At 42.1% G+C, this 24,455-nt stretch overlaps 2 protein-coding genes across 3 annotated transcripts in view; both read left to right on the forward strand.

Moving 5' to 3' along the window:
- zmynd12 (zinc finger, MYND-type containing 12) overlaps positions 1-24,455 on the forward strand; it is a 234,970-nt gene that overhangs the window by 148,622 nt on the left and 61,893 nt on the right. The gene's annotated exons all lie outside the window — the stretch shown is intronic.
- The window catches only part of ccdc30 (coiled-coil domain containing 30), a 146,761-nt gene that overhangs the window by 119,085 nt on the left and 3,221 nt on the right, over positions 1-24,455 (forward strand). Inside the window, exons 23-28 of one of the 2 annotated variants that reach the window (XM_048615040.1) lie at positions 4,326-4,447; positions 7,884-8,025; positions 14,028-14,164; positions 16,767-16,862; positions 22,229-22,331; positions 23,673-23,788. In XM_048615040.1, coding sequence (XP_048470997.1) covers positions 4,326-4,447; positions 7,884-8,025; positions 14,028-14,164; positions 16,767-16,862; positions 22,229-22,331; positions 23,673-23,788 — 716 coding nt within the window. The remainder of the gene's footprint in view (positions 1-4,325; positions 4,448-7,883; positions 8,026-14,027; positions 14,165-16,766; positions 16,863-22,228; positions 22,332-23,672; positions 23,789-24,455) is intronic. The other variant, XM_048615041.1, reaches the window with a different exon arrangement.

Genomic DNA, 24,455 nt, shown 5'->3' on the forward strand with positions numbered 1-24,455 from the left:
CACTCAGATTGACTTCTTTGGTATGCAGTGCTTCACAGATTTGCTAATGAAGTCCATGACTGTGGTAGCGTACTCATTTAGATGTTGTGTTGAACACTTGAACACGGTCCAGTCCACCGATTCCAAGCAGTCCCTGAGATGGTCTTCAGTTGCCACGGACCAGCACTATACTTCTTCTCATGAAGGATTCTCCTGTTGCAGCTTCTGCTTGTAAGCTGGGAGGAGGAACACAGCACTGTTATCTGATTTTCCGAAGTGTGGGCAGGGAATGGAGCGGTAGGCATCTTTGATGGTTGTGTAACCGTGGTCCACAATGTTTGGTCCTCTGGTGGGGCAGGAGATGTGTTGGTGGTACTTTGGCATCACCCGCTTGAGGTTGGCTTGGTTAAAGTCGCCGGCCACAATGAATAGGGCCTTGAGGAATTTTGTCTCTAGAGTATTTGTGGATGTGTAAATCTCATCTAGGGCATTCTTCACTTCCTCATGGGGTGGTGTGTACTCTGCTGTCAGGATGGCAGAGGTGAACTATCGTAGTAGGTAGTAGGGACGGCATTTTATTGTAAGGTATTCTAGGTCTGGGAAGTAATGGCTTGCCAGGGTCGCTACATCCAAGCACCAGGTGGTATTGATCAGGAAGCATACCCCACCACCCTTTGCCTTCACCTTATTCCTAAACCCTTTGATGTTTTTGAGATCTAGAAATCTCCCAATCTCTATAATGAATGAACTCAATTTTGAAACCTCCACAACCCTGTGGAGTACTGAATTAAATCAAGTTCCATGATCGCTGTCCTTGATATCTGATCCAGTTGGCCATTCTTAATGATGCTAGACAATGAGTGTGGGTAAACTGATCAGTTATGAGATATCACTTCAGAGCCCAACCCAGGCCTCATCCAGTTATTGCACTTGTGGACTTTCCATCAAGGTAGCAACCAGGAGCAGGAATCCTGGATGATACTACAGGCATTGTTTTGAAACTAAATTTGTTCATCACGTTCTCCAAATTGTAAATTTTCTAGTCTCCCCAGTTTCCCAAGCAAAATTCTCAATCTGGTGGAGACACAAGTGAGAAGTTACCCCTAAGATGCATTATACTATGTGAAATACAACAGAATAATGAAAAACAAGGTCTGGATTTTACAGGGCCTTGGAGCATATTGAGATTTCTGAGAAGACAAAAAATCATGTGAGAGGGTGGCATATCTGTTGCCTTCCCACTGCCTCTGGTATTTACCAGTGGTGAGAATGGTGGTAGTGAAGCTTCTGCATTCCCTGCCTGAGGCTATCTGAAGCCCATAAGTGACCAAATGTTGGGGGGGCACCACCTCATGGGAACATGGGAAGTAAGACCTGGTAGCCTCCATAGAATCATACATCATGGAAACTAACCCTTTGGTCCAACTCGTCTGCGCTGACCAGTCATCCCAACCTGACCTGGTCCCATTTGCCAGCGTTTAGCCCATATCCCTCTAAACCTTTCTATTCATATACCTATCCAGATGCCTTTTAAATGTTGTAATTGTACCCACCTCCACCACTTCCTCTGGCAGCTCGTCCCATACATGCACCACCCACTGCATGAAAAAGTTACCCCTCAGGTCTTTTTAGATCTTTCCTCTCTCACCTTAAACCTATGCCCTCTAGCTTTGGACTCCCCCACCCTAGGAAAAAGACCTTGGCTATTTACGCTATCCATGCCCCTCATGATTTTATAAACCTCTATAAGGTCACCCCTCAGCCTTTGATGCTCCAGGGAAAATAGCCCCAGCCTATTCAGTCTCTCCCTGTATCTCAAACACTTCAGTCCTGGCAACATACTTGTGAATCTTTTCTACACCTTCTCAAGTTTAACAACATCCTTCCTATAGTTAGGTTACCAGAATTGTACCTGGTATTCCAAAAGTGGCCTCACCAATGTTCTGTATAGCTACAACATGACGTCCCAACTCCTATACTCATTGTTCTGACTAATGAAGGCAAGCATACCAAATGCCTCTTCACCACTCTGTCTACCTGCAACTTCACTTTAAAGGAACCATGCACCTGCACCCAGAGGTCTCTTTGCTCAGCAACATTCCGCAAAGACCTACCATTAACTGTATAAGTCCTGTCCTGGTTTGCCTTACCAAGAGGCAGTACCTTACATTTATCTAAATTAAACTCCATCTGCAACTCCTTGGCCCATTAGTCCACCCGATCAAAGTCCCATTGTACTCTGAGATAATCTTCTTCACTGTCCACTACACCACCTATTTTGGTGTCATTTGCAAACTTACTAACTCTGACGGACAACGGCAAGGTGGCCCATGAGCCCAGACCAGGACCTGGAGGACAGTGGCGATGCGGCTGGTGAGCCTGGAGCGGGACCTGGAGGACAGTGGCGATGCAGCTGGTGACCCTGGAGTGGGACCTGGAGGACAGTGGCGATGCGGCCAGTGAGCCCGGAGCGGGACCTGGAGGACAGTGGCGATGTGGCCGGTGAGCCTGGAGCGGGACCTGGAGGACAGTGGCGAGGTGCTGGTGAGCCTGGAGCGGGTCTTTGGAATCAGCGTTGAGGAGGCAGCTGGTGGAGGGCTGAACTTGGGGATCCAATGTCGGTTGCTACATAAGTGGAGGCTGCTGGTAGCTTCGGCATTGAGGTGGTTTCAGCACAGCATCCGGTGGTCTGAGAATCCTTTGGGTGGTTTTTGCGATGGCGAAATCTTGCGGCCTGGGATTCCAGTGGCCCAGCATGGATGGCCTGCTTCGGTGGTGGCTTCCGGCCCGGTATTCCACCGCACGGCATCACGGTCCTGTAGCAGTATGAGCCCAGGAGCCAGGAATCAAACTAAAATGGACTTTGTCTTAATTCTTTTTTTCATTTTTTTCTTATCTATGCCTTCTGTTATTAATATAGGCGCTGTGGTCTGGTGACTTAAAAACTGTTCACTGTATGTGCTTTTGTAAACAATACAAGTGACAATATTTGACTATTCTATTCTACTCTATCATATATTCACATCCAAGTCGTTTACTTAAATGACAAAAAGCAGTGGACCCAGCACCGATCCTTGTGGTGCATCTTTGGTCACAGGCCTCCAGTCCAAATAGCAACACTCTACCACCACCAACCTTCAAGCCAATTTTGTATCCAATTGGCTAGCTCCTGTTGGATCCATGTTATCAAACCTTACTGATCAGTTTACTATGCGGCACCTTGTTGAACGCTTTGCTGAAGTCCGTATAGACACCCTGCCTTCATCAGTCTTCTTCGTCACTTCTTCAAAAAACTCAATCAAATTAGTGAGACATGATTTCCCACACACAAAGCCATGTTGACTATCCCTACTCAGTCCTTGCTTCTCCAAATGCATGTAAATCGTGTCCCTTAGAGTCCCCTCCAACAACTTACCCACCACTGACGTAAGGCTGACCGGTCTATAGTTCCCTGGTTTTTCCTTAGTGCCTTTCTTAAATAATGGCATACATTAGCCACCCTCCAGTCTTCTGGCACCTCACCCATGACTGTCAATGGTACAAAAATCTCAGCAAGAGACACAGCAATCTCTTCCTTAGCTTCACCTGATCAGGTCCAGGGATTTATCTACCTTCATGCATGTGAAGACCTCCAGCACCCTCTCTTCTGTAATATGAACTCTTTGCAAGATATCACTATTTATTTCCCCAAGTTCCCTAGCTTCCATATTCTTCTCTACTGTAAATACTGGTAGGAAACATTTGTTTAGTATCTCACCCATCTCCTGTGGTTCCACACATAGACTGCCACGTTGATCTTTAAGGGGCCTTATTCTCTTCCCTCATTACTCTTTTGCTGTTAATGTACTTATAAAATCTCTTTGGATTCTCCTTAACTCTAAGCTATCTTATGTCCCCTCTGGCCTTACCTATTTTAGCCTACCTGACTGGTCCATGTGAGTTGAACCCTATTCACCCGTATTCCAGGTCTGCTCCATGATTGTTGGTCTTGTTTGGTTGCAGTCCCTGCAGAGCCACCACTCCCAGAGGTGCTACTGGGACTGAATAGCTCTCAGCTTTCCAATTGGCTGGCAGCGCTTGGAGGTAGGAGTTTGCTCCTTAAAAAAAATGTGTCCCAACAACAGACAGTTAACTGAAGAAGGCATGTAAAATTGGATAACTAGTCAAGGCAGAGTTCCTCATGAACTTCTCGTCAGTAGGTGGGCACACCATTGCCCTGTGAAATCCCAGCCATGGTTCACTTTTTTTAAACAATTAAGAATAATTATTTCGTGCCATCTAGAAGAATCTATATTATATCTCATCTTAAACTGTTAAGTCGCTAATATAAGCTGTTTTCCATCTAGAATCTCTGTAATCAAAAGGTTAATAAGAAGTTGATGGATGAAATTTGTACACACCAACAAGAGATAGAGAAACTTAAGGAAGAGCTGCAGAAAATGCTGCAACAATTGGATTCACAAGTGAGGTGAGTAATAGGATAATTTGTCAGGGGTGATAGGGAGTATTAAGGAAATAATGGGGAATGAGCCCTGCCTTAGCTCCTGTTATGTGGTAAGAAAGTTCAGACAATCATTTATCTGGACTGGCAGCCAATTTATAGTCGTGAAAATGTTGTTGGTCTCAGTAGCAGCAACTGGACCAGTAATTCTCAATTGTGAAGTGAAGTGCCTTTCCTGTCCAATCAGAGAAAGCAAATGGAGAGAGGTCAATTACACCATTCTTGGATCAATTGAACGTATTGAAATAAAAACAGTGGGAAATCATGCACTATGGGGCTTTGTTTAAAATATTGCCCTGGCTCCTGAGATGTACATTTTCTCTGTCTGCCAACTGCAACAGTCCTCTGTGAAATGCATTAGGGAAAAAGGTAATCAATTCTTAGTGGGCATGGACAACAAAATGGTGACTACAATCAGACAGATCTATGGTGTAAAGAATGAAGAAAAACGCACTAATGTTGTAGAGTTGGTAACTGAAGGTTAGAGTTAAGACATGTTATTCATGCACTGGGGCAAAATAGAGAAAAATGAGCTCCAAAGAATCACATCAACAAATCACAGCTCCAAAGCATCATACAACAGCTGTATATGCACTATATGTTAAAGGTCAGGAATACTTTATTTCTGGCCAGTCTATCTCCAGAGATGGAAACAGAGATGTTGAGGAAGGGAAGGGAGGAGTCAGAGATAGACGAGGTGAAAGGGAAGGCAGGGTGGAAATTGGAAGTGAAATTGATGAATTTTTCCAATTCCAGACGAGAGAGGAAAGCAGCGCCGATGAAATCATCGATATATCGGAGAAAGAGTTGTGGGTGGGGGCTGGAATAGGACTGGAACAAGGAATGTTCCATGTACCCCATAAAGAGACAGACATAACTAGGACCCATGCAGGTACCCGTGGCCACCCCTCTGACCTGAAGAAAATGAGAGGAGTTAAAAGATAAGTTGTTGAGGGTGAGGATGAGCTTGGCCAAGTGGAGGAGGGTGGTGGTGGGTGGGAACGGTTCAGATCTTTGCTCCAGGAAGAAGCGGAGAGCCCTAAGACCTTCCTGGTGAGGAATGGATATGTAAAGAGATTGCATGTCCATGGTAAAGAGGAGGCGGCTGGAACCTGCAAACTGGAAGTTTTGAAACTGGTGTAAAGCGTCAGAGGAATCATGGATGTACATGGGCAGGGATTGGACCAGGGGAGAGAAGACTGAGTCAAGGTAGCAAGAGATGAGTTCCGTGGGGCAGGAGCAGGCTGAAACAATGGGTCTACCCGGACAGTCCTGTTTGTGGATTTTTGGAAGGAGGTAGAAGCAAGATGTGCGGGGCTGGGGAACAGTCAGCTTGGAGGCAGTGGTGGGGGCAGGTCACTGGATGAAATGAGATCAGTTACCATAATAGATACAATGGCCTGATGCATCATAGTGGTGTCATGGCCCAAGGGAAGATAGGAGGAGGTATCTGAGAGTTGGCGCTCAGCCTCTGCAATGTAGAGGAATTGAGGTGACCAATGTCATGTTGACAGTTCTTAATGAACAGATCGAGTGCAGGTAAAAGGTCAGAGGGAGAGGTCCAGGTGGAAGGAAAGTGTTGGAACTGGGCGAAGGAGTCTGTGGGATGGGAAGAGGACTCTTGCCCAAAGAATTGGGCACGGAAGCGAAGACCACGGAAGAAGAGTTTGACGGTGTGTCGTCCCTGAAATTCATTAAGGTGGGGACGCAGAGGAATAAATCTAAGGTCTTTGCTGAGTTCAGAACATTCAGCATCGGAGAGCAGAAGGTTGGGAGAGATGGTGAATACCTGACAGGAAGGAGTTGGGAGAAGGGATGGAGTCAGAGAGAAGGGGAGGGAAGGAAGGTTCCAGACGGTCATGGTATCTTTGAGGTGTTGCATCTTGTGGGTCTTGATGGCTGAAAGGAAAAGAAAAAGTTTATTGTTAGCATGACGAATGAGCCAGAGGATGAAGTGGAACTGTGAAGTGGTGCAACCCTGAGCCAGTGTGTTGCGACGCTGTTGGAGAGAAAGGTCGAGAGTGTGCATGTGACGCCGCATGGCACTGAGTGTGGATCTCAGGATGCGGCGAGAGCAACTGCCCATGGAACATTGAACATCATGGAGATATCGGTGATCCTGGGAGGATTCAAAACATTAGGAATGAAAGGGAATCCATTGAGAGGATTCAAAACATCAGGGATGAAAGAGGTGAGTCTGAGCTGAAGGCAGTTACTGAGCAATGTGATATGGCTGTGGAAACGAGTTTTGGCAAATATTTGGTCAAACACCAGGAGTGGCAGTGAAATTAATGTCGGTGGACAAGAAGAAAGATTGAATGGAAATTCCGTCGGAGAGAAGAGCAGAACTTCTTCAAGGTGGGCATGCCTGGAAGAGATGTGGCAGTGAGTTAAATACTAAATAAAAACCGAAAGAACTGCGGATGGAACAAAAACAGAAGTTGCTGGAAAAGTTCAGCAGGCCAGGCAGCATCTATGGAGAAAAAAATCAGAGTTAACATTAACTCTGTAGCAGTTCTTTTGGTTTTTAATACTTTATTTCTGACTCTCTTTGATTGGGAAAGATCCATATCAACTAGCAGTTTGACCTTACCTGCAGTTGAACAAAGTACCAGGGACTATTCCTGTCAATGCAATATTAATCTTTGCCATTACCATATTACCTTTTCAAAACACTAACAAAGTGTTCCTGCAGGCAGTAGCAGCACCTCAGTTATGAAGTTGTGCTGCTTCTGAAATCAAAGTTGATGCTGAGCACCAGTATGTACAATAAAGCAGATTTCAAAGCAAGTTTGCCTCATAATTTGTAAGTATACTATAACACTAGGTGCACAGTTTCCATGGCTTCTAAACTATGATATTTCTCTTTTATTATTTTCTTAAGTGTCAGTTTTGACACTCTGCTATTCTGCTGGCGGCCTTAACAATAGATATCCCCCAAAGAACGCTACTTAAACATGTTGTCTAGTCACCATGCAATTGCTGTTCATCATGCTGGCTGTGGACAAATTGGCTTCTTTGTTTGCTTATATTAAAACCATATCTCAACATTGAAACGTTAAATACACAAGAGTAGGAGTGCATCCTTTCCACCATTGAAATTGTTGCGCACATTTCTCCACCATATTTTGTTACAGAGACGGCAGGCAGGAATAAGAGTCAGAGAAAAAGGTTTCCAAGCCAGCAACCTCTTTACTCTTCTTGAAGCAAGGCCTGTTTAAAAATCCTCCAGAGAAATCTACTCAGAATAAGAAAAGCATTGTGCAAGGGAAAGGCAACAGCTGTACAGTATGAACCCATATCTCAATTTCTCAAGGGATATTATTGGCTCTGAAGCACTTTGGGAACCTGAAGATATGAAAGGGGTGAAATAAATCCAAGATTTGTTTTTCTTTCTGACCAGATTGTATAATGAGAAACAGATGAGACACAAACAGAAGCTGCGCAAAGCTAAAGAGATCTTTATCCGTGAAGTGATGCTGCGAGATGGTAAAATAAAACACTTGGAAAGTGAGATCAAATTGATGAAAAACCTAATGGATAAGGTCAGTCTGTTTACTTGTAGATCAATATGTGTGTTCAAGCCATGTTCCAGGCATTGAGCATGTATCACTGCAGCAATAAAGGAGAGCTGTATTCTCATAAATGCCACTTTTCACACAGGGAGCGGAATTTTCCACAATGTAGGAGCAAATTACTGCAGATGCTGGAATCTGTAACGAAAACAAAAAATGCTGGAGATCACAGTGGGTCAGGCAGCATCCATGGAGAGAAAGCAAACTAACATTTTAAGTCAAGATGACTCTTCATCAGAGCTGAAGTGAAGTGTGGAGGAGGCAGCATTTATGTAATAGTTGGGGGATTGGTTAGAGTGGTGGGGGAGAAAGGATGTTGATAGTACAGATTAAGTGATCAGTTCAGCGGTTACATGGGAAGGTGCTGTGGGAAGGGGGGTGTTCGAGGAATGCTCTAGCGTGTCCCAGAGGGAACATCCCCAGCAAAATGCAGACAGTGGGAGTGAATGGAAGATATGTTTGGTGATGGCATTCTGCTGGAGTTGTCTAAAATGACGGAGAATGATCTTTGAATGTGGAGCCTGGTGGGATGAAAAGTGAGAACAAGGGGGACCCAATCACACTGTTGTAAGTGATGGGAAGGGGCAAGGGCAGAAGCACAGGTGATAGGTCGGATGTGGTTGAGGATCCTGTCAACCACAGTGTGAAGGAAACCACAATTATGGAAGAAGGAAGCTAGGTCAGCAGCGCTGTTTTGGAAGGTGGCATCAACCGAACAGATATGACAAACCTTCCCATGTAACAGTAGAATGTGCAGCACCTGCCCCTTCACCCCTGCGCTGCTCACCATCCAAGAGCCTAAATAGTCTTTCCACGTGAACATTTCACATGTACTTCCTCCAATCTTGTGTATTGCGTTTGCTGCAACCAATGTGGCCTACTCTACGTTGGAGAAATCAAACGCACACTGGGTGACCACACTGCAGAGCACCTCTGGTCCATGCACAAGCATGACCCCGACCTTCCTGTAGCCGGTCATTTTAACACATTGCCCTGTTCGCATGCCCACATTTCTGACCTTGGCATGCTACAATGCTCCAGGAATCACAGCGAAAACTGGAGGAACAACTAGGCATTTTACAACCTCTGGGCTCAACATTTAGTTCAAGACCTTCAAATTGTGAGGCCATTCCTTCCCTTTCTTTTAGCTTTGCTTGTTACGTTCTCTGTCACCATGTCCTTTCTCCCCTCCCCTCAATCCAGTGGGACTGCCTGTTCTTTCCAGTCTGGCAGTTAGGTACACCATTGTTCTGGCATTATCACATTCCGATCACTTAATCTGAACTATCGACATACTTTCTCTCCTGACACTCCAGAGTCATCTTGACTGGAAATGTTAGCTTATTCTCTCTCCATGGATGCTGCCTGACCTGCTGTGAACCCCAGCATTTTTTGTTTTGAGAGCAGAATTTTTATGTTCACCCACCAGAGGGTTTGTTGGTTGTTTGTTTGGGTGGGGGGCGGTGCTGTAAAATTCCTGGCTGGCCTTTGTGTTTCCCTCCCTCATGCACCACTCTTTCTGCAATGTTACAATGGTACAGGCAAGGCCTGGGGTACTGCAACTCCACTTGCCCCAACTGAGGACCTTAAGTAGGCAATTAATGACCATTTAAGGGCTGTTACCCGCTCAGTCCCAATTTTGAGGCTAGTAGGAGCTGTTCATGTGGGGCTATGGAGAGAAATCGTGGGCCCAGATGCTTCTTATGTTCCAAGCCTCTTATCACCATGCTAACCATACACTATTATGCATTTCAGTGCACTTTACATCAAAAGTATGCACAGACAGCACAAACTCCATTTTGAACCTTGAAGCAGTCTTACAGCAGCTAAAAATCCAATTTTACTCCCAGTACCTGGTCTTTTCTGTTTGTGAATTTTGCTAAGTGCGCATTGGGTGTCAGGATTTCCTACATTGCACTGACCACAAAAGTACCTCACACAGCTCCCGAAAAGGACTTTTGTGTAGTTGTGAAAGGCACTCAAAACCAATTGGAATTCAGTGGAACCAGTTGACATGTAGCTGCTTCAACGATTCTTTAAACTGGAAACTGTACCAATTGAAGTCAATTAGATACATCAAGACAAAGATTGCCTGACATGAGCAGCTTAAAAAAAATTCCCACTATCTATGGCAGAGCCATTTTGTGATTTTGTTGCCACAGGATCCTACCACAAAGAACCAAATTATGATCTTATATTTTAAAAATTACTATGTCACTGATTTTTGTCTCTCATGCAAGTTTTCTGTCATAACTAGGAATATTTTCCATTGGAGAAGCCTTTGGAATTGTTACAACATTTGTTTTCCTCTCAATGATCCTGTATAATGTATTTCAAGCTTGTTCAATAAAGATAATCCATATTCCATTGTGGCCTCCTGCATGTATACACCCTGAGAGGATTAATTGTTGACCTGGAAGTATTCCAGAACTACAGGCTTAGTTGTTCCCATACTCAATAACACCGGTCCCTCATCACTCCTCCCACCTGATGGTCACTTCTTTCTGACTCCTCCCATTTGTCTCAGTGGCAGCCCTGCTCTTAAAGCAGAAAGAGGCCTGGAATCTTGGCCAAGGAGTATGAATTGTCGACACTATAAGCCATAGAGTCATACAGCACAGCAACAGGCCTTACGGCCCAATTCATCCATGCCAACCAGGTTTCCTAAACTGAACTAGTCCCATTTGCCTATGTTTGGCCCAAATCCCTGTAAATTTTTATATCAGTTTGCCTGTCCAATGTCTTTTTAAATTTGTAATTGTACCCGCCTCTACCACTTCCTCTGGCAGCTCATTCTATGTGTGCACCACTCTCTGTGTGAAAAAGGTACCATCAAGTCCATTTTAACTCTTTCCCCTCTCACTCTAAACCTAAACCCTCTCATTTTGGACTCCCCTACTCTGGGGAAAGGACCTTGGCTATTCACTTTATCTATGCCCCTCATGATTTCATAAACCCTTATAAGATCACCCCTCAGCCTCCTGTGCTCCAGGGAAAATATCCTAGCCTATTCAGTATCTCCCATAACTTAAACATTCCAGTCTCAGTAACATCCTTGTAAATCTTTTTTGCACCATTTCCAGTTTAGTAACATCCATCCTACAGCAGGCAAACCAGAATTGTACACAGTATTCCAAATGTGGCCTTACCAATGTGTGGTACAGCTGTAACATAATGTCCCAACTTCTGTACCCAATGCTCTGATTGATGAAGGCAAGCATGCCAAATGCCTTCTTCACCAGCCTGTCTACCTGTGACGCCACTTCCAAGGAACTAGGTACATGGTTTGACAACACTCCACAGGCCTTTTCCATTAACTGTGTAAATCCTGTCCTGGTTTGTCTTACCAAAATGCAACACCTTGCACTTATATGGATTAAACTCCATCCACTCTTGCTCAGCCCACTGACTCAATTGATCAAGATCCCGTTGTACTCTTAGATAATCTTCTTCACTGTCCACTATACTACCAATTTTGGTGTCATCAGCAAACTTACTAACCATGCCTCCTACATTCTCATCCAAATCGTTTATATAAATTATCAACAACAGTGGACCCAGCACCAGTCCTTGCAGCACACCGCTGGTCATAGGCCTCCAGTCTGAAAAAAACCCTCTACCACCACCCCAAGTCTCCTACTGTCAAGGCAAATTTGTATCTAATTGTCTAGCTCTCCCTGGATCCCATTTAATCTAACCTACTAACCAGTCTACCATGCAGTACCTTATTGAAGGCCTTCCTTAGCTTCCCTAGCTTCCATGTCTTTCTCCATCACCTTTCTCCTTCACTTGACAAAGGAGCAGCATTCCAAAAGCTTTTAATTAAATATAAATTTGTTATACTATAATCTGGATTTGAGTGACTTCTGATTGTGTCCACCCCTGTCCAACATCTCCACATCATTTCCCCATGGTAAATACTGATGAGAAATATTTGTTCAGGATCTCACCCATCTCCTATGTTTCCACACATAGATGGCCCTGTTGATATTTAAGCGGCCTTATTCTCTCCCTAGTTTCCCTTTTGTCCTTAATATACTTGTAAAATCTCTTTGGATTCTCCTTTACCCTATCTGCCAAAGCTATCTCATGTCCTCTTTTGCCCTCCTGATTTCCCTCTTAAGTATACTGCTATACCCCCTTTACTCCACAAGGGATTCACTTGATCCCACCTGTCTACACCTGACATAAGCTTTCTTCCTGTGAGGTAGCAATAGAGGTTGTGTGGGTAAACATAACGCAGAGACAGGCATTTTACCTTGCACTCCAGCCAAGTGTGAAGAAAGCCCTTGCCACCACATTGCCCAGTAGAAACTGAATAGTCTTCACATGGGCCAAGCAAGAAAGAGGACTTGGGATTCTAGTTTGACCTACTTAGCTAATGATTGCTATATCGAAGTATCCAAGACATTCAGATTGACAAGCTACCCAGCCAATGATTGTTGTTCTGGCATTGAGCCTGGTTTCCAGAGTATAGGTCTTGGTGTTTTGCACTTTGTGCACCCCTCTTCTGGGTCCTGAATTCAGCAGTGGGGACACCCAAAAAAAAGAAGTCAACCTGTTCTGGTCTCCAGTAGGGAAGAGTTTGGGGTACCTCCATCAGTAGCCTCTTTTCAACATTGGATACACCTGCAGATTAATTCCCCACAACAACTTCTCCATCTACAACTCCCCGGCCATCCTCCCAGGTCATCACTTCCGCTCCCCGCCCTGAGACCCTGGCATATACCTGGTCTTGTATCTGGAAATTGCTTGTAGTCTTAGTCCTGTCCATTGCTGGGACAACTCAGCCAATCAGTTTTGACCACATCTCTCTGAGACGGACATCATCCCATGTGAAGGGTAGAAATTGCATCTCCGGCCAACAACTGCAGGACAGCCAGTATTAGTTGGAATGCATTTGCCAAGAACTCTACAGGTGGTGGCCCAGGAAACTCTGCCATCTGAAAAATTCTTCATGAATTATAATGAAATTTTGTTTAAAGTCAAAAGGAGAGTAGAGAGTTGCTCTAATGAGCATGTCTTCTTCATTTTGTGCTACCAATGCAGATTAACTGATTTTTAATCTCTTTTGTTGTTTTAATCTGTGCTGTTTTATTAGAGAATTTTGTGTGCAATTAGCTACACATTTGCACATTAAACTGTCATTACTATATTGAGCATTGAGATTTCTCAGGCCATGATAAGCCTTCCTTAGTTCAACAGAAAAATATCTGTCTACTTCATCCAGTTCTTAATTAGTGCAGGTACCATGTGATTCAAGGGCATACAGCAAGAAGACTTTTGCTAATATCCATGTACTGTGCTGAGTTAACTGATCTTAGCCAGATCAGCAATACTGTACTTGGGCACAATGCCAATGGGAGGGAGGACAGATATCAATTATATTTTCCATTCCCCAATATTTATATTTTGTTGACATTCTTTCTCTTGATCAAGGAGAATAACCACTTGGTACTAAAGAATGCCAAACCCTTCCCCAGCAGGTCTCTGCATCTTCAGGAGAGGAGGAAGAACTTCAAGGATTAAACATATTCCATTTCAGTAAAAAAAAAAATCTGGGAAGAACACTGGCAACTTGCATTGTTGATGAACTCTTGGACAAAAGGCTGTTGTGTTTGATTTTAAGGACATGTCAATTTTTGTTGATTTGTGGCCATAAAGCAAAATAGGTTATAAAATCATTAAGTTCCCTGGTAATAGAGGAAGTTTATTTTGTTTGTAACCTGTGATGTAGCTGACTTGGGAATACTTGCCAGTTGATAGTTAGAAGTGAGCGTTACTCTGCACCTAGCTCACAGTGGACCTAACCTGTGTGATCCCGACATTGTTGCCATGTTTGAAAGTTGCTTAATTTCCCAGCACTAACACCAGTGATCCTAACAAGCATTAAGAATTTATTCTAAAAATTAACAGTCTAAAAAACAGGACAACAATTCATGCTCATATTGTTTCTTTTCACCGATTAACAGGAACATGCCTGGAATATGAAGGTCACATATGAAAATGATCTGCTTCTTGTTGAGAAAAGAGAGCTTCTACAACAGTTGAGTGAGCAAGAGGATGCTGTGCGGAACAACAATTCAGTTGTCTGCAATGTAAAGCACAGGTACCCGCATTTCAACTGTATTCTCCTGTGCATTAGAATTTCCTTTGTGAAAGTTTATTTTTCTGTGTGTGCAAGAGAGGTAAAATTGCAAACAGGAGCCTTGAAATCTGGCAAGCTGTGGAGTAATGTAGGATTGAACCTGTTTAACTGGCCAGATCACCATCATTTTTTTTGCCATTGCAAAGTTCCACCAGAGATGGGAATGCACACGTCTCACATACAACTTGTCCATGCAGAAATTATCAGTGGGACTGGTTGGGTTACACTGTCTTCTCAAAACCCTAATATGACTGTATGAAACAGGCAAAGGTGAGATTTGATATAATCCAAAATATCTCTTGTACTACAACATTCATATGCAGAGCTGGCCTTCAAGTTGCTTTTAAGTGATCTTTGTCTAGTTTAGACAGTCTTAAATTGTGACAGTGAGTTACAGAGAACTCCCACACACCAAATGAGTTCTAGGTTGTCAAGTTTATTTTTATTTTTAGGAAAAATATTTTAATTTGTGTGTTTCTGTCTTACTCCCAAGTGATTTTTTTTTCATTTCTACTTGTTTTGCTTTATTTTACAACTTCCTCAGGCCATTGTTATGCTCAAAAACAATAACCTGAATTTTGATAGAGTAGTGGGGGCCCTAACAGCAGGTCAGAAAACTGGAGGATACCTGCCTTGGCTATTTCCAGAGGCTGTATTCCAAATATATGGCAATTAAGAATTAATTTCCTGTTATCAGTGTTTCTGGGTCTTTCAGCGGTTAGATCTGGTTTCCAAGTGCTACCAATCAATTGCAGGAGCGACTGCTCTTTGGTCACAGCAGTGCCACCAAGACCAATGACCTGTGCTGGAACTGCACCCAACCCGGAGCCACAAGTGGATGCCACCCTAGAACCAAGTTAAATAGGATCATGGTCACGGGGTGTGTGTGGCAGGGGAAGGTCAGTAAAGTGAGCTCTGTCAGTGTGGGGGGCGAGTGGTTGGTGAATGGGAGGGGAGAGTTGTTTCCACAGGGTCAGCCCTTGCAGTTGAGCATCACTCTGTGTTCCATAGTGTCAAGTTACAAAAGCTCCCTTTTGAGCCTGGAGGAAGCTGCCAGGTTTTGCCTGTGTTGTCCACATGAAGCAAAGTGCACTTACTGCTGGTAAAATGCCAGTGGTGGTGAGAAATGACCCTTAGTTGCCCACTTACAGGTCTCAGTTGACCTTGAATGGAAAATCATCCATGATGTTCCCCTTTCAGAGAATTACATGGCATGAGGAAACCACCCCAACACCAAGGGCACCATTAAATTCCACGCTATGTGCATCCATCACGTACTTAATTCTCAGCATGATGGTGTAAATAATCACTGTTCTTGATGAGATAATTATTGAGGAAGATATATGCAAACAGATATGTCAGAAATGGTTTGTTGATTCACTGGACAATATCTAAAGCAGAACTTCAGATATCACGTAATGGTAAGTGGAGAAGCAGGTACATGCACAGGAAGTATTAAAATTTTGTATTTTTATACAATGGTCTTTTTCCAACATGGACGGATCTCCCTCCCCCATAAAACCTTTGTATACTGTTAGCAATTTGAAGCTGAGGGTTTAACATTCATATTCTATTTACTAACTACTCATTTAGTCTTTAACTTCATGCTACCAATAAAGAACAGCCAAAGATGAAAGGTCTTTCGCCGCTTAGAACATTCCCAAAGTCTGTCCCTTTGGTTGCACCTGCCTGACTTCTTTTGAAAGCATACTCTGTGTTTATTTTATCTGTGCTTATGATTTTCTTTTACATCCACCCAGCACCATTCTAGAATCTGAGTTTATCGATTATTATCTCCTCGCTCACACCTTCCGAACTTTGGATCATTCTTTTTCCTTTACCCAGTCTCTTTTCCAATGCAGCAAATTTTAAGAGACCTGTTGTACTGGTTCAACCTTTTGGTGTTTAAACTAACTGCTGTATTTGTTCGTTTGATTGAAGGATTGACAGACATTTTTAAAAACACATAATTTGTTTATACATGGCACAGTTAACGTAAGTACAGTAATGCATATCCCAAAAGATACAAATATTTAATAAGTCTTTACCAAGTAAATTAAATGATTTACATTTGTATAGTGCTTTTAATATTGTAAAATATTCCAAGACACTTCTGCTTGCAAGTAAAAGTTGACTCCACAGTTTACCAGAACTGATAACTAAAAACCATGGTCAAAAGAAAAGGTTTTACAGAGTGTCTTAAAGGAGGAAAGAGAGGTTGAGGAGAGAGAAGGTTAGGAAAGGAATTCTGGAGCTTGGGTCCTGATATGCAAAGCACAATCTTGTTAATGCTTTCATTTAAATAAAGGAATCATCTTTGTCTCTTTTTATGTTGGGTGGTATGAGACTTGTTAAATTCTTAAATCCCAGTTAATTAAGATTTGACCCTTCAGAACCCATTGAGTTTTCAAAATAAATTAACAACCAATTTAGCTTTTGCTACAGGATGTACCTTTATTCTAAAGTTACTACTGCAGTCTCGATAGCATCATCATGAAGTAAATTAATCCCCTAGTTGGTAGGCTTTTCATATTTTAATTTTCCTTTTCCCCCTCCCCACTAGATCTTGTGTCTCTGGTGCCTGCCCACCTCTGCTGTTGTCAGCAACAAGAACTGTTGACGACCAAGGCCAGTGGAAATCCCAAAAATCGGCATCCAGGTCAGTCCTTGATGTCACCTGGGAGGCTTTTTGAGTCAGAATAATTCAGTATTGCCCGGTTCCACTGCTGGAATAGGAATAACAAATTAGCACCAAGATGTTTGCTGTCAGTGAGGAACATTTGATAAGGTTCAAAACAGAGTAAGAAGCTTGATGATTGCAAGCAACTCGATTGTTGAGAATGCATTGTCAAATGCACAGGTATTCATGCAATATTATGAGGGTTTCCCTACTGAATCTGTAGATTATCCAGTGAATAGCTGAGGCACACAGACGAAAAGCAACAATGGCTTGTATTTATGTTGCACCTTTAATGTTTAGAACATCCCAGTACTTCAGAGTAGTGTCATTAAACAAAATATAGAACATAAGGAGATATTAGGTCAGGTAACCAAAAACCTGGCCAAAGAACTAGGTTGTGTGAAGCGTCTTAAAGAAGGAGGTGGAGAGGCATAGTAGAAGGAATTCCAAAGTGTAGGGTCTGGGCAACTGATGGGGCAGAAAGTCGCAACAAGTGACCTCAGTGTAACTACGCTCAGCGTTAGGGTGGGAAATTTGATACATTTTTGCTGTCAGTTGCTGTCTGGTGGAACATTGCTAAATTAAAGATTATTTTACTTTAGAAGTTAAGTTCAAAGTCTACATTGCAGGTCAGTACCAATATACAAAAATGATGAGTTAAGTTATGAAGTAGTGATTAGCAATACCAGTTTAAAATTTAAAAGACTAGTCAGTTAGATTTCCGTAGTGAAAGTCAAGTACTGCAGATGCTGGAGGTCAGAAAAGAAAACAAAAAGTGGTTGAGAAACTCAGCAGGTCTGACTGCATCTCTGGAGAAAGGAAAAACTGGGTTAGCATTTCAAGTCCAATGTAATTCTTCTTCAGAGCTCAAGCAGCATGGTCTAAAGAAGACTTATATTGGACTTCAAACATTAACTCTGTTGCTGCTCCAGAAGTGCTGCCAGATGTGCTGAGTTTCTCCAGCATTTTCTGTTTTTATTGTGTAGTTCTGTAGTCTTTGGAAAGTAGTGATTTTGTTTCATGGACAGAGGACTGGAAAATGACCAGGGAAGGAGACAGAAAAGGATAAAGGTAATTATAGATTAGTTAGTTTAACATGTCATTATAAAAAATGTTAGAGCTTATTTAAGACGATGTTATTGCAGAGCATTTGGAAATATTTAATATAATCAAACAGTCAGCATGGCTTCATCACAGGGCAATCAAGCCTGAGAAATTTATTAGAATTCTTTGATGCAGTAACAAGCAGGATAAGTAAAGGGGACTCAGTAAATGTAATATATTTGCATTTCCAAAAGGCATTTGATAAGGTTACTGCACTTTCGGCTACTTCTTAAAAGCTCATTGTGTTGGGAATGGTCAATTTGCATGGATAGAGGATTGGCTAGCTAATAGAAGACAAAAAATTGGAATAATGGGGGCATTTTCATGCTAGCAACGTCTAACTAGTGGAGTGCTACATGGATCACTAACTTTGTTGTAATCCGCAAATTTACTGACCATGCCTCCTATATTCTCATCCATCAGAAGGCAAGTAATAAGAATGACACAAAGAGTCTGCAAGGGGATATGGACAGGTTAAGTGAGAGTAAAAACATGTCTGCAGTGGGTAATGCTTGTCAGATGGAACATAATATGGGAAAATGTGAGGTTATGCGCTTCAGTAGGAAGAATAAAGGGGCTGATTATTACTTAAATAGAGGAAGACTGCAGAAAGCTGCAGAATAGAGAGTTTTGGGACCCCTTGTTCATAAATCACAAAAAGCTAGCATATAGGTTTAGCAGGAAATAGAGAAGGCAAATACAATTTTGTCCCATTATTTCAAAGGAATAAAGTATAAAAATAAAGGAGTCTTGCTAAATCTGTACAAGATGCTAGTCAGATCACATCTGGAATACTGTGAATAGTTTTGATCCCCTCATCTAACGAAAGATATGCTGGTATTTAAGACAGTTCAGAGTAGGTTCACTAGGCTGATCCCATGTATGGACGGATAGTCTTCAAGAAGAGGTCTTTACTCTTCAGAGTTTAGAAGAATGAAGAGACAACCTTATTGAAACATACAAGATTCTTAGGGGCTTTGACAGGGTAGATGTAGAGAGGTAATTTCTCTTTGTGGGAGTGTCAAGGACCAGAGACCATAATTTCAGAGTAAGTGTTGCCCATTTAAGACATAGATGGAGGACCTCCTTCTCTCGGAAGTGTGAACCTGTGGAATTCTTTACTGTACAGGCTGGGTAGTTAAGTATATTTAAGACTGAGATAGACAGATTTTCAGTCAGTAAGGGAATCAAGGATGATGGGTAAAAGCAAGAAAGTAGATTCGAGAATTATACGATCTGTCATGATCTCAATGAATGGCAGAGCATATGAGGTGAACCAAATTGCCGATCTCTTCTCCTACATCTTATAGTCTTATAAAGCAAAAATTTGGAAATGTCAATGGGTTCATCTGGACTAGTTATTAGGTTTGTAAACTTCAACTGTTCTGTGGAATGGAGCAACAGATGTCAGGAGAATTTCACGCAAAGAGTGATCAACTTTTTGGGTAGGGTAGTGAAGCCAGACATTCTGGAATCTTTTAAAGAATGTACGCATGATGATGGAACTGGAAGGTTGAATTTAGCTGTATCAGTTAAACCCACAGAGTGGACAGGAAAACCTGAACTGTTTCAGGTCTCTTTTGAGGAGGTAATCTAGAGTTGGACTCGAGGTTGCTTAATGTAGTTGGGAAACCCTTCAGATGTAGAGGGAAATATGACATAAGTTTAAGGATGGAGCAAATAAAATGGCACTTGAAGTATTAAAATATAAATACATTGGAAAAATGATAAATGCATGATATCTATTCCCTTTATGACTCAGTGGGTGAATGCACTGTCATTCTGACTAGAATGATCCCTGATCTGTGCCAACTTAGTTGATTCAAGCCATAATATCAGTAGGAACAGTTTCAATCAGCTTGGTTTGGTTGGACAAAGGATAAATACTGACCGTAAGATGTAGGAGCAGAAGTATGCTCTGCCATTCAGTAAGATCATGGCTGATCCAATAATCATCAACTCCACTTTCATGCCTTTTCCCCATAACCCTTAATTCTCTTACAGATTAAAAATCTGCCTATCTGATTCAGCCTCAACAGCCCTCTGTAGTAGAGAATTCTACAGATTCACTACCTTCTGAAAGAAGAAATTCTTCCTCATCTCTGTCTTAAATGTGTGACCTCTTATTTGGAGGTCATGCCCTCTGGTCCTAGACTCTCCCACAAAGGGAAACAGCCTTTCTGCATCCACACTTTCAAGTCCCATAAGAGGGGAATAGAAAGTTGGGGTGAAGGATGGGAAGGAGTGAGTCAGCAGCAAGGGCAGATCCCTTGATCTCGTCTGAGTGCCTTTGAACGAAGGTCTACTTAAGGTCCTCAATTGAAGTGGACAGGTACAGCAACCATGACCCACTCCACCAGGAACTTCACTGGGCCAAAGGCAGAAGGTAGGGTCCCTAACTGCCTCTTTACTGACTAATTAATTCCCACCACATCTCATATGATCAAATTCATCTCAGGGCATTAAATTCTGTCCAGTGTTATCACAATGGAACATGACCAAACTACACAGTATATTGAGACTGTAGTTAGTAGCAGCAGCAGTGATTGAGCAAGTTGTTCTCCGATTATCATCTTCATTTTATTGAGTTCTGCTGGAACACAGCTGGAAAGGGCAGCATTTATTGTCCATCCTTAATTTCCCTCGAACTGAGTGGCTTACTGGGCCATGTCAGAAGGCAGTTAAGAGTCAATCACATTGAGGCAAGTCTCGAGTCACAGACAGGATAGATCAGGTAAGGATGACCAACATTCTTCCCTAAAGGGCCTTAGTTAACCAGGTGAGTTTTTATAGCAAATTAAAACCGAAAGAACTGCGGATGCTGTAAATCAGGAACAAAAACAAAGTTGTTGAAAAAGCTCAGCAGGTCTGGCAGCATCAGTGAAGAGAAAAACAGAGTTAACGTTTCGGGTCTGGTGACCCTTCCTCAGAAGTTCTGAGGAAGGGTCACTGGACCTGAAACGTTAACTGTGTTTTTATCGTCATAGATGCTGCCAGACCTGCTGAGCTTTTCCAGCAACTTCTGTTTTTGTTTCTGAGTTTTTATAGCAATCAAGTATAATGTTATGGTCACCTTCATTCTTTATATTCCAGACATTATTAACTGAACTTAAATTAGACAATCAGCTGTGGTGGGATTTGAACCCATATCCCCATAGCATGAGCCTGGTCGTGTGGAATATTAGTCCAATGACATTACGTCCCACTTCTCTTGGTTTGTTGGTATATGATGAAAGAAAATGGTGTGATGATCTCAGTATTTGAGAGTGAAAGGTTCCAGAGTAAAGGTTACTGTACTGTAAAATGCAAGCAGCTGGATCCCACATGCTCCTGAAATGCCCAGATCCTAGCTCCTATGTGTAACCTGTGGTCAAACAGCTTTGTGGTAGGAATATAAGTTAACGTTTAAGGGAGACTGGCCCATCATCAGGCTAACATAGTCAAGCTGGAGAAGCCCTATTTGTATCCCTCATGAAGGGTCCATCTGACAAATCTAGCCTCAAGTCCAGAATGTAAGGCAGATTAACTGAGAGGTGGAACAGCTTCTTCACATTTGTACCCCCTAGATTTTTAATTCCCTCCATTTTTCCTCTTTTGAAATGTAAAGTATCAGCTGAGAAGACAGGCCACACCTTGTACTTTATCAATGTCGCAGAAATTGATATTACAGAATCTTTCTAATTGCCCTAAATCTCTGTGGTGGTAGGAGATGGGAGTTGATGCTTTCTGTGCACTGTTGTTCAATTTCTTTAAAGAAATTAAAAGATGGTGGAGTTTACCGATCTACAAATCCTGGCTTCCTTGGGATATCTCCCACTGAACATGGCAAGATCCTAGTGATCAGGAAGTTCCACATCTGCTCTCAGTTTGTGCCACATTTACTGCTGCAACTAGACTCAGCACCCATTACTTTGGCAGGGCAGGGGATTAGCCAAAGAACCTGTCACCCCTTCCAGAACATGCTTGCATGTGTGATCATTGGGTGAAGACAAAATTGGCCTATGATGTGATGGCTTCTATAGTCAAAATAGCCTGCTAATGTTCACCTTCAAGGCCCAACATGAAGATTGGCCAATGAGAGCTGCTTCCTTTGGAGTTGTACGCCAACAAGGAGTCAACACCTTTTGAAAGTGGAAGTGGAGAGAGAAAAACTGGTGGCAGGGGAATATAAATACAGTTCAGTCTCCATACACTGCTAATAGTGGACAATATTGATTGATTGCCTTTCACTCACATTTTAGGATTAACTACCTGGAAGAGGAGAACAAACAGCTTCAAGACGAGACCGTGAAGTTGAGTGACCGGCTTGGTTCATTGGAGCGCTCTCTAAAAATAATTAAGACGGTAAATGGTATAGAATGAGTTGGATAGTGCTCCAAACATTGTCCAACCTTTTTTTTTGCTTGTTTTCTTTTCCCATTCTGACAAGGCCTGTGTGCTGCATTGCTTAAAGGTTTTCAATTAGACTAAGCATTAAGAGCCTTCCAGTGCAGTGCCAGTGGAACTATTCCCAGTGAGAAGGAAGGAAGATCCCACAATTTTTCATGTGTAACTGAAAATGAATGTCACTCAAGTGACTTCAACCACAGGTGGCAAACAATGACACCTTTCTTCTGTTGCTGGCTTCTACACAGGAACACAATTGTTCTCACAGAAAATGGCAGATTAACCATTTTTAATCTAAAGGGCAATGCTGATTGGCAAATTAGTCACTGCTCAAATAGGGTTTTGTTGTTTGGCAAATCTGCAGTTAATTCTAGAACTCATGACCAAAAGTATCATTTTCACTACTACAGTAATGTAATGAAATAACAGCTGGGTATTAAAGCACCAGAAAATTATCCCTGAAATTTTATACATCATATTAAACTGTGTGTTCAATAATTGACTGAATCTTGCAACTGTAGATCTACCATATGTTAAACCCATTTATCAGCTTAATTATTGCCCTGACTAACTGAAATACAGTATAAGTGCTGATGTCTTAGATAAAATTGTCACTATCACGTATTCCTTTGCCTATGTATGTGCCCAGAAACTATAGTTGTTACTGAGATGTATGAGTAATAACTGAAAAATTTGCAGCTGAATTTTTGATGCAATGTTCCTTTGATTATGAAAATTATCCAATAGTACTATTAAAGTGTAACCTCAAATGACAGTTTGAATTGTAACTTAAGAGGTTGAAATAATGTTGGTGAGAGCCATTTGTAGTGACCAGATAAAGATCAAGACTGGTAAGATATAGTGACTTAAAAATGATTCCTACCCCGTCACCCCATGCTTTGAATTCATCAACAGATTTGCCCCTTTAAACTTCAGAAGAAATTTTAATAAGACATTTAACCAGAGTAAGTTCAGTAAATCTAGATCAATACTTTAAGATACATAGCATAGAAGGGTAAGTCGACACAGAGCCAAGGCTCAGAACAGCAAATTTAAGCTAGGTGTTCAAATTTTTTTTGAATACGGAGTGTGATTAACAAATGAAACATAGTTAATTAAAGGAGTTCTGAAGGCATTGTTTTAATTTAAGAAACAGTTTGATGCTGTACTGGAGACATGGTAGGTTCTGTACTGCAAACCAAATGGCTGCCTTCATCTGCATCTATCATATATACACTGTGCTGCCTTCACTCTTATGGTCACCATCCTAACATTTTGTGTGTCTGTTCTTTCTATTAGGATCCTTCAAAGTCGCAGCATCATGAGAATTTGTCCGTGTCCTTTCCCCAGGATGTTTGCAGGCTTTCTTACCATGAAACTTCTGTAAAGAATAGCAACTTCACATCTTCAACACGGTATTGCAATTACTGTAAATGAAATTTATTTGTTTCTGTTCTTTTGCAGTTCTTCAGTGTTTAAAGCCAGCACTTGAAAGCTGCACAAGTCCAATGAATCTTGTATTTGATTCTTGGGCATCTATTCACTGTGTTACCTGATTCTGGCAAAGGAGCTGGAGAAATGCTACAATTGGCCTCAGTATCCCAAGGATAGGGAAAATACGGTCAGGTTTCCTAGTCCTAATTAGTATCTAACAACCTGAGCTGAATCATGTATGCATGTGAGGATGGCAGGGAAAGACAAGGCCTTGTTGTTGCAATCCACTCTGCTGAAGTATCTTAGTGACACTTGTTTCTAAAATAACCCATCAAAGCTGTGGGTGACTTCCCGGATAGCATTCCAGCATTGAACTATAGTTAAAACGTCATATCTAACAAAAGCAGCTGTTAGGCCAGAATAATCCCATCAGAATAGCTGTCCTTCTTTGTAAATCTAGAAAATGGCCTAGCTTTTCAACCATACAGGGCATCATAATTGGGCACCTGCCCAAATTGTGCACTGAAATCATTATGTGCACTTTCTGGTGGGAGTTGCTGAATATCATTCATCGACTGGTGCAGTTGTTAATTTACCCCTTTCAAGTTGCAGTAGAACCCATACTAATTTCCCAATTGATTCTCTAAC

Source organism: Rhincodon typus, chromosome 31 (assembly GCF_021869965.1).
Source record: "Rhincodon typus isolate 14 chromosome 31, sRhiTyp1.1, whole genome shotgun sequence".
Classification (NCBI taxonomy): Eukaryota; Metazoa; Chordata; class Chondrichthyes; order Orectolobiformes; family Rhincodontidae; genus Rhincodon; species Rhincodon typus.